Below are 17376 nucleotides of genomic sequence, written 5' to 3' on the forward strand. Positions count from 1 at the left end.
GGCGCTTCCGGCCGGAAAGGGATCGGGTGGTACCAGGGCTGCGGGTCACCTTCCCAGAGGTGGCACCTGAGCGCGGGAGCTGGGGATCCCGGCTGGAGGGACCCGGTACCCAGCCCTGGAGACCCTGGAGCCGCGGCCCGGGGCGGGGCCGAGGGTTGCCGCGAGCTCCCGGGCCGGTCCCAGGGGCGGTGCTTTGCGGGCAGGTAGCGCGGCTCCGCCCCTGTCCGTGGAGCTGGTCGGCCTACAGCCGGGCGTGCTAATCACCGCGGCCCAATGACAACAAGGCCCAACCCTTCCCGCCTAGGATCTAGAGACGCGACCCAAGGAGAGCCCGCGGCGACTTTATTGCTGTAGCCGCTGCCGCTGCAGCAAGAGCTCTCTGACTTTACTCAGATACGAACTTCCGACGGCTTGACCCCATCATCGGGCCCTCCCGGACTGCATCTAACTGCAACTGGCGCCGGCGTTTCGAAACCTCAGAAACTTGTCAGAGGGAACCGAGGCTACCGGGGTCGTGATGACCCAGGATCCCGTGAACATGGTAACCTGCGTACCTGCCTCCGAGCAGATCGGCTGTGCGGAAAGAGATTCACAAATTTATAGTGAAGATACCGGAGGCACTGAGGCTGTGCGGGTTACAGACTGCGGGAGCCCGGAGGACAGTGGACCCCAGAATGAGCCAGGCTACTGCAATTCAGAGGACTCTGGGCAGCTGATGGCCTCCTACGAGGGTAAAGCTAGGGGCTACCAGGTGCCTCCTTTTGGCTGGCGGATTTGCTTGGCTCACGAGTTTGCAGAGAAGAGGAAACCTTTTCAGGCTAACAACGTCTCTCTCAGTAATTTGGTAAAGCATTTCGGTATGGGCTTGAGGTGAGTAGATTCCGTTGCCTAGAATGCCTTGATTCCTTTGTTCCCACTCAGACTCCCTAAGTGAGAAAGGGTAGGCAAGCAGGTGGGCGCCTGGTTCCAGTCAAGTATGCCATATCTTCTGCATTCCTTAGCCCTGCAGTTTTTGAGGGTGGAACTGAAGAACTTTTCCCCCCATCGCTTCTTTCCTAGCATCTTGTCCTTCTGCAGGAAAAAAGCATTTAGTCCTGAAGTCAGTTTTTCCTATTTAGGCACACAGCACCACCACCCCGTGCACTTCCTCTTTCCCAGCCTTCCCTTTGAGATTAACAATACTTTGTGACAAGGTAGGAGAAGTCCAGTCTCTGTTGTGCTTGATACAGTGTTTTCTTTTTTGAGGAGGAGGTTCTCCGGTCTACCTTACCCTCAGCAGCTGAAACATTCTGTGTACCTTATTTAAGCGCGTGCTTCTTTAGTCCCAGAATCCTCCTGCTTCTATCGTCAAGCTCGGGTTTCAGGAATAGTTGATTGTGTCTGGCTGTTGTCAACCCTTAAGAGAGGGTGAGAAGTTCACTCTGTTCTGTGACAGATGGCTTTGATACAAAAAAAGCAAAGTTGGAATTGGTCAAGGTCCTAGAGTGCCACCTACTTGGGAGGCTGAGGCAGGGGGATAATTTGAGCCTAAGAGTTCAGAGCAAACTTAGCTAGGGATATACTGAGCATGCATTCCACCACTGAAATACGTTCCCAGACCTCTAAAGATGACTTCTAGCCAGCAGTGCTTTTTCCGGTCTTCCAGAGCCAGCCTTAGCTTTTCCCCCTATCTCAGAGGTTTCAGACACTCCAGAGCAGGTACTATAGAAGCTTCTGGATTCCCCACTGAGCTGAATGACTAGTGATGAAGAACCATTCCCATTAACAGAAACAGACTGATATAAAGGCAGAGCATCATTCTGAGTCACTTCACATGTAAATACAGTACCGGGGAGGGAAGCATAAGAGTTGCCAAACTCAGCCCCCAAAGCTTCCAAAGTAAGGCACCCTTCTCTGCCTCAGTCAGTGCTGTGGTCCGGTGGTGGGAAGGCCACTTACATAACCCTAGCCCTATGAGGAAGAGGGCCTGGTGCTGCCTGGACATTTGGCTCCTGTGGGTGGCCCATCTCAGAGATCCATCCCTCCAAGGTCTTTATGAAACTAGCTGTCAAAACCAGACAAAAGTAAGTTAAGGAAGAGTTTATTTTGGTGCACAGTTTGAGGGTACGGTCTATCCCATGATAGACCATGATAGAGAAGTAATGGTGGTAGGCACATGGTATCACAGCCAGGAGCAGAGAGCAACGAATGCTAGAGCTTGGCGCTCTTTCTCCTTTCTGTCCAGTCCAGGACTCCAGCCCATGGCATGGCGTCACCCACAGTCAGGTGCATCTTCCGTTTCAATTCATCAAGTAAGCATTCCTCATAGGCAGGCCCAAAGGCTTGTGTCTTTGGTGATTCTAGACCTGGCCAAGTTGTCAGAGTTAACAATCATATTGTTCCAGCCAAACTCTAACTCCAAAAGCCTTTGTGTCAAAGTGGGGTCTAACACTGCTGAGATGGGCACGGTGGATTGCATGTGATCAGGATAAGGTCAAGAACAGGTATGCGTTCATCCCAGCCTCTAAGCCACCAAGTATGAGCTGAGTCACAGAGGCTTCAAGCTCTTGCTCAGCCCCTTGGACCTCGGCTTCCCATACTAGGATAGGGTGGGAATCACCACTCAGAGCTTTGGAAATGGGATGAGGCCCTACACTGCGGAGAAAGCAGAGGCGAGGATTCAGAATGATCATTTTTGGGCTGGAATTGATACTATTGAAAAAAACTGAATATATCAGGAATGACCAGCAGCCAAACTAGAGGAGGAACCCCTCAAGAGTTGAACTGAGGGGCGCCATGATAGGGGTGCTGGCAGGATAGCTGTTGGACTCTTAGCTTGAGTTCAGTTTTGATTGTTCTTCCTTTCGCCAGTTAGTTCACTTAATAAATGTTTACTACGAGAGAGTCCTTTGCTCTGCCCATTTTTGTATCTTGTAATTGGTCTCTGACCCTTTCTGACTTCCCATTGCTGTCCTACTTCCTCTAAACTGGCAGAGGGCCTTCGGCCTTGCTCCCACCCCATCCTTGTCTTCCATACCTTTTGCCCACCCCTAGAATGTGCCATTCCTATTCTTTTTAATGTATTTCTCCCTCCCAGTCCCCGATGCAGTCTGTCTTGCATTGCTCTTTCTGTGTCTACTGTTCGTACATCCATTCACACATAATTCATCGAATACTGTGGGCTGCAGGCCCTGTGCCTTGCCCTGTGCTTAGAGCTGTGGGGAACATTCAACTAGTCTTGGTCATTGTCCCTCTCACGTAAGGAACACTGACATAACAAGGCGATAGTCATACCTGGCACACATATCCCACTTTATGGCTTTCATATCTGTTAGGTTATTTGATCTTTCCATGATTACATGAGGCAGCTACGGCAGAAGTTATTCCAATTTTGTAGATGAGGAAACAAAAGCTTGGCTGACGTAACCTAATTACTTGTTTAGATGTGACTGAGTGTTGGGCATAAAATGATTGGTTAGAGAGGACGGTGGGAAAGACTGGTGGGCAGGGCTTGCCTAGTGACCCATCCTGAATGAGAATAAGGAATAAGGAATACGATTAGAAGGCAGGCTGAGGCAGATGTCCTAGCCTTGATACAGACATCTACTCCTGTGTGACAGTCCTGATCATTTTCCTGTTGGCTACAGAGCAAGGAGCAAGCACAGGAGAACACTGCCTTTTAAGAAAGATTTACTCTAATGGATATTCTGACTTTGTTTTGTTGAGGAGGGCTCTCACTTTGATGCCTAGGTTGTCCTGGAACTCATTACTAGCCCAGGCTAGCCTCAACCCCAAATGTTGGTGTGACAGGTATGAACCATCATAACCAGTTCATTTATTGGGTTCATTTGGAAGAACAAAGTCTGAAAACTGAAAATTAAATGCTGAAGCAAGGATGAGACTTAAGAGGAAATGGTCCAGGATATATAAACACCGGTTATCTCCCACTGAGGTGGTCTCCCTTCACCTGACACATTTTCCAATTTTTCACCTCTCATAATCATAAATGAGATCATTTTTTAAGAGGAAGTCCTTTTGGCAGCCTCTGCTTGTTTGGAAGTTGGGTGGATGTGTGGAGGAGGATGTAGCTAGGGAAGGCAACTGGCCCTCTCAACACAGACAAAAGCTCCTGAGGTTGGAGCTAAAATAGCGGTAGTGGAGTTAAAGAATCACCTCTCTCAGAATAGAGAAACAAGGGCATCCTACACTAGTACTTGGACCACTGGGACAGTAAGGGACCTTGAACTGGCGTAATCAGGAAGACGGTTTGGAAGATAATAGTGATGTGTCCTAGGTTGTTGTCTCACACAGTCTCACCATATAGCCCATGCTGGCCTCAAACTTGTAATCCCTCTGTCTCAGCTTTCAGAATACTAAGATTATAGGAATGTTCATGGAGCCCGACATCCTGGGGACACTGAGTTGGAGATCACAGTGAGGTGACAAGGGAGTGCTTTATAGGAAACAGTTCACTCACCTTACACTCACACAGACACTTGTTCCTCAGGTACTTGAAGTGGTGGTACCGGAAGACGCAGGTGGAAAAGAAGACCCCTTTCATCGACATGTTCAATTCTGTACCCCTGAGACAGATCTACGGTGAGTCTCAGCCCAGCTGCCCTCAGAGAGGTCCGACTGCTGTGCTTCTAGCTTATGCCTGGCTCCATCCCCTAGGGTTTTCGAGCCTGGACAGGAGATGTGGCCTCGCTTTCTTCTTCCAGTTCTCTACCAACTGTCTAGATTTTCTTCTAGGTTGCCCCTTGGGTGGCATTGGAGGAGGCACCATCACCCGGGGCTGGAGAGGCCAGTTCTGTCGTTGGCAGCTTAATCCTGGAATGTACCAGCACCAGACAGTCATTGCAGACCAAGTAAGGAAGAGGGCTGGCAGGCGGAGGAGTGACTCTTGGCTAGCGTAGGATGTGACAGTTAGACATCCACATGGTCCAATTCAATAAATGCTTACAGGAGGCTGTGCCCCGCCCAGGACCAGGATGGACAATAAGTTAAGATGAACACAGAACCCACACTCCTTGAAAGAGTAAACAAACAGCCCTGCTAAGTCTCTCGGAAGTCTCCTGCCTAATCTTCTGAGCACTGACTCAGCCACTACCCACCGAAGACTAGAAATTCCTAAATCGTTTAAACTGGCTAAAAACATTTGGTACTGCGTGGGGTGGTACATCACTAGAATCCTAGTATTTGAGAGGCCGATGTAAAAGGATCAGGAGTTCAAGGCTAGCCTGGGCTACTTCAGGCAAAACAAAGGTGGTGGGCAGTGAGATGGCTCAATAGGTAAAGCCACACAGGTCTGACAGCCTGCATTCCATCCCTGGACCCCCAGGGTAGGAGGAGAGAACCAGGCCCTAAAAATTATCTTCAATGCTTCTTCACGCATAACTTCACTGTTCACTGCGGCATCTGCATGCTGTAGCATCGGTGTGAAGGTCAGAGACAGCCTGTAGGAAGGAGTGGGCTCTCACCTACATGTGGGCTTGGAAGATTAAACTCAGGTTGTTAGGCTTGGTGACAAGTGCCTACACTTGCTGGTGACAAGAGCCATCTGGGCTGGCCCTCAATTTAAAAAGAAAAAGAAAAAAAAAAGAACATTTGAAAAGGCTGGGAGAGAAAAAGTAAAACCTATAAAGTCATGGAGGAGAAAGGAGCACTGTGCTGAGTCTCCTTGCCTAGATTACCACTGTAGCCGGTGGTAGCTCCCCGCGCAGATCTCTGACCGTCTGCCCAGGACTCCCTTTAGCCCTCTCTCCAGCCTTCCTCACTCTTCTAAAGCTTCAGGTTTCTCATTTCTGTTTCCACATCATGTCGGGGCCTTAATTGACAGTATATGACCTGCTTCACCCCTGCTTCACTCAGATGACCTCCCCTCCTGAGTTAGCAAGTTCCCCTTTCCTGAGGGTACCTCCAGCTTATCTCTGAAGGAGAGACGACTGGCAAATCTCAAACCCCTGATGACTGTACCCTTCTCAATTCAAGTCACTGTCCAGTCTCCACCCCAGGCCCAGCCTCGTCTCGTCTGCTTGGAAACATGGGTCTGCGAAACAGGGTGCAGAGGGCATTAGTAACCTGCTCACAGCAGCATGGCAGCCAGTGTTCTCTGTGACAGAGAGTTGGTGGTCTTTTTTTTTCTTTTTTTTTTTTTGGAGCTTGGGACTGAACCCAGGGCCTTGCGCTTGCTAGGCAAGCGCTCTACCACTGAGCTAAATCCCCAACCCCGAGTTGGTGGTCTTAACCATTTGTATTTTACCAGCAACATGAAAAATTATTTTATGGCTGGGCCCATATTTGTAATCCCAGCACTGAGGCAGGAGGATCACCAGCTCAAGGCCAGCCTGAGCTATAAAGCAAGAGCCTATCTCAAAAGAGATAGAAGGAAAGGAAAGAAAACTTTATCAGTAAAAGTACCGAGTGTAGTTTGGAGTAAGGGAAGAGATTAAGCCCTCAGCATTCCTCCTCCCTGGAGCCTAGGGTTTTACTGGAGAAATAAGACTTGGAGAAAATGGAGTCTGCCACCATGAGGTGGGCACAGAGTATACTGAAGGAGCAGACAGTACTACAGAGGCTTTACACACATCCGGCTCTGGGAGGTCCACTTTAGTAAGCTAGAAAGGACCCCTGCCTTCAGAGTGATCCATGGACAACTGGAGACATGGGACAGAAAATACAAATACGGTGACATAATTCACCAAATACTAAAGAGGAATAGAGCATAACAGCATGGTGCCCTGCTGAAGAGGAAGTGTCTGACTCAGGCCCTGAAGGATGAGGGGATCTGACTGGATGGAGATGGGCAGGCGCATGAAGAGGAAGTGAAGGATGTTCATAGGCTGGAGAATATCTGTATTTGTGTGACCAGGTTAGAGTTTAGCGTTCAGCCTGAATGCTATAGGAGTCACTAAAACACGCTAGGCAGGGGTTAGCACATACTGACTTGTTACGTCATTCTCTGCTACCAAGCTAAGAGGCAGGGCTACTGTAGCCTGACTAAGGTACTGAGGTCAGGCATGAAGGGAGGAGGGCTCGGAGCTGGCTGGAGGGGGAGGAAGTGGGTCAAGATGCTGGCTCACTGAGCGGGGAGGAGGGCCTGGAGACAACCTAAGGCTGGTGGTGACAGGGTCTGAAAAGGAGTGCTGTGGGGGAGGGGACCAAGTGTGTGTTGCTTGTGGATTACTTGTTCCAGCCTGTCTGCTCTCTTGATCAAGTTTATAGTATGCTTGCGTCGAGATGGGCGGACTGTGTATCAGCAAGTCCTGTCCTTGGAGCTTCCGAGTGTCCTGCGCAGCTGGAACTGGGGCCTGTGTGGTTATTTTGCTTTCTACCACGCCCTCTATCCCCGAGCCTGGACAGTCTATCAGCTTCCTGGCCAGAATGTCACCCTCACCTGTCGCCAGATCACACCTATCTTGCCTCATGACTACCAGGTGAGGAGTCCTCTGGCTTCCTCCACTCCACTCCCCTCCCCAGATCCAGTGCTGCTAGAAATGTTAGACTTGTGAAGGGAGGGGCTAGAGCTGTAAACATCACGCTGCTTCCCAGACCAGTTCATCCTAGCTGTCTAGACCCCCTGGTAGGCTGCCTTCCTGGGAATGTCTAGTGCAGTAGGGAATGTTTGAGGAGGTTCTCTCTGGCCAACCCGGACGCTCAGAGCCAAGCATGGATACACTGAGACTGAGTCCAATCTCTTATCCCCAGGACAGCAGCCTCCCTGTAGGAGTGTTTGTGTGGGATGTAGAGAATGAAGGAGATGAGACTCTGGATGTGTCCATCATGTTCTCCATGCGGAATGGACTAGGAGGTGAAGATGATGCTGCTGGAGGTTTGTGGAACGAGCCCTTCCGTCTGGAACAGGATGGGACGACTGTACAGGGGCTACTCCTGCATCATCCAACCCCTCCGAACCCCTACACCATGGCTGTGGCTGCACGACACACGGTAAGGGAAGCCCGCTCTTTACCTCTCCCCGTGAGCCCCTGCCCTCACAGCCTGAGCCAAACCTACTTTACTTCTCATGGTCTGCTCCTAGGACTTGGAGGTGACAGTGCAGGGGGTAGATGAGCTAGTCAGGATCCAGTGTGCTTGGACTTCCTTTACAGGCTTTGGCTTCTTAACAGGCAGATACCACGGTAACCTACACCACAGCCTTTGACCCCGACAGCACTGGGCAGCAGGTGTGGCAGGACCTACTTCAAGATGGACAGCTGGACTCCCCTGCTGGTGACGGGGGGCTTGACTGGGAGGGGTTGGGAAGAAAGGCTCTATCCTGTCTTAGGACCAGGGTGGAAGACCTGAAAATAAATAGACCTTCTCTTCAAATTAGGAGTCCCTAGCTTTGGGGCTCAAGACGGTGGTGCCTGTGCTGACTCTTCTGTGCTCCTTAGGCCAGAGCACCCCGACACAGAGAGGAGAGGGTGTCGCTGGGGCTGTATGCGCCTCCAGCAAGCTGCTGCCACGAGGCCGGTGCTGCTTGGAGTTCTCACTGGCTTGGGATATGCCTAGGATCATGTTTGGAGCTAAAGGCCAAGTCCACTACAGGTAAATGCCGGGATCCAAAGGCACAGGGGGCTCTAGCCTAGGGCATCTGTTCTCATGTCTTTCTTTCCATCCCAGGCGGTATACACGGTTCTTTGGTTCAGATGGTGATGTGGCGCCTGCCCTGAGCCACTATGCCCTGTGCCAGTATGCAGGTTGGGAGAACAGAATCTCAGCGTGGCAGAACCCAGTACTGGACGACAGGTACCAGTAGCGCCCTCTTGTAGGTTTTCCCAGGCATTTGCTCCAAAGAGGACCTGACCTGTTTCCCCAGCAGTCAGTGGGGCTGTGCTGGGCTTCACGTAGTGCTCCACTCCTTTCAACTCTACCATCCCTTCTGTCCTGGGAGGCTCATTAACAGCTATTCCCTCCTCTCGGCTTCCCAGATCCTTGCCTGCCTGGTACAAATCTGCACTGTTCAATGAACTATACTTCCTGGCTGATGGAGGCACGGTGTGGCTGGAAGTTCCTGAAGACTCCCTCCCAGAGGAGCTGGGAGGGAGTATGTACCAGCTGCGCCCTATTCTGCAGGACTATGGGCGATTTGGCTATCTCGAAGGTATGGAGTGATGGTGGATTGGCACGTGTCAGGCTAGCTGCTGTTCCACATAACTCGAGATGACAGATTTTGCCTATCCTGAGATGCCGACAGGATAAGGGATGAAATAGTAATACGGAAAGATGACTGTGCCCTACTTGCAACTTTTGAAGAACTACCAAAGCTGGGATTCTGGCAACAGTGTGTCTCTCACCCCTCCAGGCCAGGAGTACCGCATGTACAACACATACGATGTCCACTTCTACGCTTCTTTTGCCCTCGTCATGCTGTGGCCCAAACTTGAGCTCAGTCTTCAGTATGATATGGGTAACTTCTCTTAGCTTTCTCTACCCTTGAACCTTTACCGTCTCTCAGATAATATGTCCTCCCTTCCTCCTGAGCAGGCCTGCATTTTGCTCGTGCCCCGCCCCAGGCCTGCCCATTCCCTGCTTTCCCTCACGTACTCGGTCTCTGCTCCCTCAGCTCTGGCAACTTTCAAGGAGGACCTGACACGGCGACGGTACCTGATGAGTGGAGTAGTGGCGCCTGTGAAAAGGAGGAACGTTATCCCTCATGATATTGGGGATCCAGGTAAGATTCCACTACCCCAAGGCCAACTTCCGTCTGTCAGTCCCTGTACCCTCTGTCCTATCCACTGATGCAGTTAAGCAGGTCCCCTCCCCTCCAACAGATGATGAGCCATGGCTCCGGGTCAACGCATATTTGATCCATGATACTGCTGACTGGAAGGACCTGAACCTGAAGTTTGTGTTGCAAGTTTATCGGGACTATTACCTGACAGGCGATCAAGGCTTCCTGAAGGACATGTGGCCTGTGTGTCTGGTAAGGAACGAGTACATAGTTTCCAGTATACCAGGGGCATGGCTGAGTCTTGGGAGAACCCAGATGGCTAGTATCTTTCTTAGAACCCAGGTCTTCAGTGTCTTCATCCCTCTCTAGGCTGTGATGGAGTCCGAAATGAAGTTTGATAAGGACCAAGATGGACTCATTGAGAATGGAGGCTATGCAGACCAGACCTACGATGGATGGGTCACCACAGGCCCCAGGTTTGGGGATAGGGATCTCCAGGTCTGAGGTGGGGGCCCGGGCATGTTAGGATGGTAGTGCTCATGTGTGGGAGGGACCGGAGCTGCCAGTCTCACCCCAGCTGCTGTCCCTGACCAGTGCTTACTGCGGAGGGCTGTGGCTGGCAGCTGTGGCTGTGATGGTCCAGATGGCCATTCTGTGTGGGGCCCAGGATGTCCAGGATAAGTTTTCTTCCATTCTCTGCCGAGGCCGGGAAGCTTATGAGAGATTGCTCTGGAACGGTGAGTAAAAGCAACCTGGGGCATCTTAAAACCCAACCTCAGGATACAGCAACTTTACTCTGCTCCCTCTCTATTCCAGGACGCTATTACAACTACGACAGCAGCTCCCAGCCACAGTCCCGCAGCGTCATGTCTGACCAGTGTGCCGGGCAGTGGTTCCTGAGGGCCTGCGGCCTGGGAGAAGGAGACACTGAAGTGAGCGAGTAGAAGACCCAGAGAAGTGTGGGTTTCCCTGGAGGTGGGAGGCAAGTCTGACTCTGCCTTTGCTGTTCCTCCAGGTATTCCCTACCCTCCATGTCGTCCGTGCTCTCAAAACCATCTTTGAGCTCAATGTCCAAGCCTTCGCAGGAGGAGCCATGGGGGCTGTGAATGGAATGCAGCCTCATGGTGTCCCTGATAGGTCCAGTGTGCAGTCTGATGAAGTTTGGGTGGGCGTGGTCTATGGGCTGGCAGCCACCATGATCCAAGAGGTAATGTACTTTCTTCCCATCCCCTCACCGTTGTACCTTAGTCCAGAAGACTTCCTCAGCCATTCAGTTTATTCCAAGAACACCTAATGCCATCTTATCCATCCATAGAGCTCCCTCTTCCCGGATATGCCTTCCACCTCTTGCCTTTTAAGTTCTTGCCTTTAGGGCAAACAGCCTACTGCCTTATCTGCTAAGGAAATTGTACTGAGAACTAGCTATTATGTGTGGCTTCTACCTCTCCCCACAGGGCCTGACTTGGGAAGGTTTCCGGACAGCTGAAGGCTGTTACCGCACTGTATGGGAACGCCTGGGCCTGGCTTTCCAGACCCCAGAGGCATACTGCCAGCAGCGAGTGTTCCGCTCCCTGGCCTACATGCGGCCCCTGAGCATCTGGGCCATGCAGCTGGCCCTTCAACAGCAGCAGCATAAAAAGAACAGCAGCCGGCCAGCAGTCACACAAGGCACAGCACCCAGCACAGCCTGAATGCGGACCAAAGAGATCACTGCAAACCTACGTCCAGAGCGATCCCACTGAGCTGTGGAGGCCCAGCCTCCGCACTGGGCTTCCCTGCCTCCTCCCACAAGTCCTGCAGCCCTGAGCCAATAGGACAATCATGCCCCTCCTCTTCCTACCCCGCTGTGCCAGTAAGAAGGGGCTGAGGAACCACTTATTTATTTCTTACCCTTCCCATTCCTTCTGTGGATGAAGTATTCAAGGCCAGTAAATTTCTCCAAATCTATTCATGGGACAACAGATACACATGGGTATAAATAAAATGCTCATACAACTAGTTAGTGTGGTGAGTTCCTGGGCATCCTAACAGGCCCGTGAGCAAAGGCTGGCTCTCCCCTACTCCTTTTTATGTGAATACCGACAGGAGTCCTTGGGCTGAGGACACCCCATATCCTCACACCTAACCTGAATACCTGCCCTGTAAGATGATCGAAGAAGGGCTGTGGGTAGGGAGCCATCCTCCACTTTCTGTAAGATTTGCCTGCAGGAGAAGGTCGGAGCCTGAGAAGGGCATCTCTGAAGAAAGATCAAGGAGTAGCCAGTGTGGGGGCTGCTCTGCTTGAGCCATGTGGTTCAGGCAGGAAACATTGCTGGGGGCCAGGAATGTATGTTCTGAGCTCTCCAACTGGTTTGTGCTGCCCATTGGTAGCTCTGGCTGTAGGGCAGACAGCTTCGGCTGATGCTGGTCCTCGCTGGGCAGGGCACGAAGCTTGCGGTGCAACACTGAAGAGAAAAAGACTGGTCAGGAGACAACACAGAAGAGGCCCTCTACCACAGCCCACGCCTCAAGGTGTCCTCAAGCCTCTTACCAACATACTCAGCGGGCACACTCCCCCTCGCATCAGAGGAGTACATAGCAGGTACCAGAAGAAGGCAGAAGGACAGCAGGAGGACCTAGAACACAGGGAAAGGGAGGTGATGGGCTCTGGGTCATACACCCCGGCCCTGCCAAGGAAAGTGTCTCTTGTCCCCCTCCTCACCAGAACGCAAGTGCTGCCACTGCTGGTTTTGTTTGCTATCTCAGTCACCATGGCCTGAAGTTTTCTCAGCTGATCTAGAAGGGACCTAAGAGAAGAGAGGAAACTGGTGGGCATGCTCCGGCCTAGCGTCCAAGTCACAGTGAAACCCTCCTGTTTAAGCCACCCTCTCCACTGGTGCTGTGGACCCAGCCTCCACTTCCTTGCTCCTTTTTCCCTAAATGACTTTATTGTGCACAGATGCCTGTGATCCCTTAGTGAGACAAAAAGTAAAACTTCTCTGCCCTGACTTAAACAAACTCCACCTCCTGTGTGGACATCTCCACAGGACAAGTGTCCAGCACTTAAAAGCCAGAGTTTTCTTATTTTAAGGTCTCTAATGCCTTAAACTCTGCATGTGATCCTCACCAAGCACTGTGTTCTCTACCCTGGGCCAACACCCCAGAGCTAGTGTCCAGCCAAGCACAAATATGTGTCTTCTCCGAGTCCCATGCCCATGACTGCAACCGCTCTGATGCTGATGACCTGCATTCAGCCTTTTCTTACTTCTTTAACTTGGTACTTACTGCTCCTTAGCTACCTGTAAGTTTATCCTCCATCACTCTGATGTCTGCATTTAGAAGTCGCGTGGACCAGGGGAAAGAGTAAAAAGGCATTAAAGACATGAATGGCTTCAAATGGCCGCTTACAGATTCTGTTCCTCCAGATGCTGCACCTTGTTCTGAAGCTCCTGATTCTGGGCTGTGTATTTCAAGACCCTGGAGGACAACATGGATACAAGGACACATGGATATCCAAATATTGTGTGTCCTCCCTTCGAAACCTTAGGTCTCTAGCTTCCCCCATGCCCATTTACCTGCTCTCTAGCCCCACTACATACACCTTCTTCTTCTTGCGGCTTTCTTGAGCTGCTCTCTTGTTACGAATCTTCCTCCGTACTCGTTTTAGAACTTGTTCCTCCACCTAAAAGAAGATGGGGAAAAGGTCACCCATGGGATATCATTATATGCCTGTATGTCATACCTTTACATATTACATAGGTGTGTTGGATGGCAGCTAACCTTCCCAATGAAATTCTCTCCACAGCTTTTCTGCCAGTAGGCATTCACCTTCTGTGTGGACATCTCCACAGGACAAGTGTCCAGCACTTAAAAGCCAGAGTTTTCTTATTTTTATGTGTATAGGTGTTTTGCCTGCATGTCTGTATAATGTATATGTATAATGTGTGTGCCTGGTGCCCACACAGGCTAGAGGACAATGACAGATCTCCTGGGACTGAAGTTACAGATAATTGTGAGCTGCCATGTGGGTGCTGGGACTCGAACTCACGCCCCACGGAAGAGCAGAAAGTGCTCTAAACCACTAAGCCATCTTTACAGCTGCCAATTAATTTAAAAAGTTCCTCCTAAGCGAGGTGTGGTTGTACATGCCTGTAATATCGGCACTTGGGAGGTAGAGGAAGGAGGTCAGGATTTCAAGACCATCCTTGGTTAGGGAAGTTTTCAGGACAGACTGAGTGAACTACAGTAGACTATGTCTCAGAACTAACAACAACCACCATCCTTATCCTAAACCCACATCAATCTTCTAGTTTCCACCCATTGGATTTTCCTAGGCGCTCTAGAATGATAAAGAACATCTTTATCTTAAGTACTTTAAACTCTTTTTTTCAGAAATTAAAACTGAATAAAGTTAACTCTCATAGTCTCTGATAATGCTTGTCAAACCTGGACAGTCGCCAGGAGTGATGTCATACACTTGTAATCTGGTCCTAGGAAGCTAGAAGCAGGAGAACCAGGAACTCAAAGGCATTCTTTACCTACTACACAGTGTGAGGCCAGCCCAGCCTGGGCTTACAAGACCCCGCCTTACAAACCAGGGCTGGAGGGCGTAGCCAGTGGTAGAGCACTTGGTGAGTATTCCAGAGGTACTATATTCCAATCCCAGGGGTAGGAGAATTATGGTATGCTTTGGCCAGTGTAAAGGAGGACAAGACAGTTACTGTCCTAGGGACGGAGCCACTATTGATAATTCCAAAACTCCATTTTCTTTCCTATTAACTATTATACTGCTCATTCATCTTGTAATGGCAGTAGAGGGATAGGAGAGGGTTTATCATGTGGGCCAGGCTTGCTTAAACTCAACATGAAGCTAAGTCTGGCCTTTAACTCCTGATCCACCTGTCCCAAATAAGTCAATACATACATAACAAAAGAAGTAAGACAATAAAAGGGGCACAAAAACTAGATGCAGTATGCTTTCACTTGGGAAGTGACCTTGAGCGTGGGAGGACCTTCCTGCCTCTGCCTCCAGAGTGCTAGGGTTATGGCAGTGTGAGCCCCTCAAGTCCAGCTTTGTTACAACTTTGTTACAGCTTTGTAACTATTGTTGTTAGACTGCTTCAGCCTCTCCAGCATATCTACTCTACCACTGAGCAAAAGGCTAAGTCCCAAGATAGCAACGAAATCTGTCAAGGCCATCATTTGAAGGCCCTTTCAAGGCTCTGTTCTAAAGTTACTCTACATTTAAAAAATTATCTTTTGTACATGGGGGTCTCTCCTTCCATCACGTGGGTCCTGGGAGTTAAGCAAGGCCTTTTCCTACAAAGCCATACACTGATAATTTTGAAACCAAAATGTATATCAGCGCCACAAGATCAGGATCTACCCTGGTATCTACTTGTCCCAGGTTCCCACTACCAGCAAATCAGCTTCCATTCTGACCTCAGTCCTTTTGTAAGTGATCGATATGAAATAAACTGAGTTTGCCTACTTGGGTTATACAATCCCCCTCCAGCTTTTGCTCTACTAACAGAAGCCTTACCTTAGTGAGAGGAAGTGTTGAGGGCAGAGTGAGCCCCTCCTTCTCCAAAAGCCTTTTCTCTTCCTCCGTCAGTATCAGTGTAGAAAGTTCCTAAGGTTGGAGGAAGAGAGCAGAGTTGCATGGTGATGTCAGAGCAGTATGGGGGATTCTTGGCCGCTGCAAAGTGAGGTAATCCTGAAACACCAAGCCCAGTACCTGCTCTGCTGCTGTCTCCTCCACACGCAATGGATTCATGCGGAACCCCTCCTTTTCAAAGCTCCCAGGATCTGCAAAAGCGAAAGTAGGGCTAGCAAGTTCAGTGAGCTCTCTCTTTCCCCATAACTTAACATTTCACACTCACCTAGATCTATGGAGACGTGCTCCTGTGGAAGGGAATAGTTGTGATCATGGAGAATAGAAGAACTAGAAGAGTTGAGAACATCCGGCGATGACGAGGGACTGAGCAGAGAGCTCAGTAAATCCTCTACCTCCCAGTCGCTCAATTCTTGCACGGAGTTCTAACAAAATCAAAGGCCTTGTTTTATCTCTGTACCTTGGGTCTCAGGGACATCGCTAGCTTCCCCACTCAGAACACCCACCCACCTCGGAAGGCGACAGCTCCAAGTCCAGGGGAGTCTCTATGTCCTGCTCAGTCGCAGCCCACAAATCTCCACTTTCCTCTAGCAGGAAGCCCAGCAGGTCCTGATCACCAGGATCCAAAGCTAGCAGGTCCTGATCACCAGGATCCAAAGCTAGCAGGTCCTGACCACCAGGATCCATTTGGAATATCTATGGATAGAAACTCCTCCGCGCAGATCCAATCTCCGAACCTTAGGCACGACCCCTCAGTCTGTCAAGTCGCATCGACTTAACCTTAGTCACTCCCGGACCAGGGCCTAGCTGTTACTCTATATGCCACACCCGCCTCTCAGCTTCTATTCCCCTCAGCGTCCAACATAACGGAAGTGATGCACATAGTCCCGTGGAATCCTGGGACTTGGAGTTCCCTCCAACTCGGAAGTGGTTTGTGTAGTGCGCCACGTCCCAGGGGCTATGCAAATTATGGGGATGTCCCTTCAGCTTCCCACGCCCCAGGGCGGGGATTCTGAGGATCCGGATCCGCCTTCGCCGCGAGCTATTAAAAAAACCCTAAGAGTCTAAAAGGGAACTCCTGCTTAGTTCTGGCGTTCTCTCCAGTGCTGTGCACCCTCGCTTCCTGCCGGGGAGGGGCGGCCAGGCTTCGCGGGAGCCCGAGCATCGAGAGCTGCGGCCAGAGCAGCTTCCTGCAGTCTCTGCGACCATAGAGCGGACCGCCGGCGGGTGGGGGACGTTTCCAGGACGGAAGTGGACGAGAGTGTGTCGAAGGGAGGGCGAGGCCGGAGCCCCAAAGCGACCGGGAGAACGAGCGGGTAGCGGGCCCAGGGCGGGGCGCAGAGCTGGGCAGCGCAGGTAGGCCGGACGGGCTGGGCTGAGGTTCTAGGTGGGGCTGCCGGATCAGGCCGGCCCGGGAAGCGGCGGGCGGGGCCCCCAATCCTCTAGCATATCCTGTGTCCGGTTGGGGAGGTCAGGGTCCAGTACGTTTCAGTTTAGGTTTGGAATTAAGCCAGCCGTGTTGCGAGAGACAGGCCCCTTTCGCGGGAGTAGACAGTTCTCTGTCTCGGCTAGTTTTTGGGACGGGTAGAAATGGGGTGGCAGTGAGGCATTGGGCGGGGATGGGCTTTGGTGTTAGCTGATAGTGAGTATGTGGTTAGGAAAACTTTGGGTGAGTTTGAGTTAGGTGCGTCGGGTTTAGGAAGCAAGGATCCCATTAGAAGTTAAGAAGCTGGACTACATTTTAAACATGCATGAGTCAAGTCTCTTTCGTGTTTGTGACATTTAAACTGAGGTCATTATTTTCTGGAATGACCAGCATAAGTCAGAGTACAGGATCGGGTTAAGGATCAACAACAGGAATTGGCTTAGAAGCTCGTTTCAGGGATTAAAGGCCATTGTCATGGTCAGTATTAAGAATAAACAGTGAGAAGGTGAATTAAGAATCAAGGTAGAAATGAGCTTTAGGACTGGGGAGAGGGGCAGTATTTAGGGTTAAAGTTAGGGGATTTGGGCCTAAAAATAAAAGGCAGATTAGTATGGTTGTGTGCTAGGAAAGGGGGAAGTGTCAAAATATAGGGAATTAGGATACAAAATAAAGTCAGGGTTAATGTTAGGAATTGGTGATAGCATC

The 17376-nt window shown here is 50.6% G+C and overlaps 3 protein-coding genes across 3 annotated transcripts in view; 2 read left to right on the forward strand and 1 right to left on the reverse strand.

The window, feature by feature from the left end:
* The first annotated feature begins 28 nt into the window (after nucleotides 1–28).
* On the forward strand, nucleotides 29–11650 carry Gba2 (glucosylceramidase beta 2). Its single transcript, XM_032891660.1, has 17 exons — nucleotides 29–870; nucleotides 4487–4578; nucleotides 4732–4847; nucleotides 7197–7415; nucleotides 7687–7926; nucleotides 8106–8208; nucleotides 8373–8526; nucleotides 8602–8727; nucleotides 8910–9082; nucleotides 9284–9388; nucleotides 9545–9652; nucleotides 9753–9904; nucleotides 10022–10128; nucleotides 10247–10389; nucleotides 10469–10584; nucleotides 10668–10859; nucleotides 11107–11650. The coding sequence occupies exons 1-17, from the start codon at nucleotides 518–520 to the stop codon at nucleotides 11341–11343; spliced, it is 2736 nt and encodes a 911-aa protein (XP_032747551.1). The 5' UTR covers nucleotides 29–517; the 3' UTR covers nucleotides 11344–11650.
* On the reverse strand, nucleotides 11582–16121 carry Creb3 (cAMP responsive element binding protein 3). Its single transcript, XM_032891683.1, has 9 exons — nucleotides 15756–16121; nucleotides 15514–15670; nucleotides 15369–15439; nucleotides 15174–15263; nucleotides 13207–13313; nucleotides 13040–13108; nucleotides 12354–12438; nucleotides 12183–12267; nucleotides 11582–12096 (listed from the first exon to the last, which is right to left on the reverse strand). Exons 1-9 carry the CDS (start codon nucleotides 15930–15932, stop codon nucleotides 11774–11776), a joined length of 1164 nt encoding a protein of 387 aa, XP_032747574.1. The 5' UTR covers nucleotides 15933–16121; the 3' UTR covers nucleotides 11582–11773.
* Nucleotides 16122–16188: 67 nt separating this feature from the next.
* Nucleotides 16189–17376, forward strand: part of Tln1 (talin 1) — a 30037-nt gene continuing 28849 nt past the window's right edge. The window contains exon 1 of the mRNA XM_032891640.1: nucleotides 16189–16601. The gene's annotated coding sequence lies outside the window, so the exon portion shown is untranslated. The remainder of the gene's footprint in view (nucleotides 16602–17376) is intronic.

Source organism: Rattus rattus, chromosome 1 (assembly GCF_011064425.1).
Source record: "Rattus rattus isolate New Zealand chromosome 1, Rrattus_CSIRO_v1, whole genome shotgun sequence".
Taxonomy (NCBI): domain Eukaryota; kingdom Metazoa; phylum Chordata; class Mammalia; order Rodentia; family Muridae; genus Rattus; species Rattus rattus.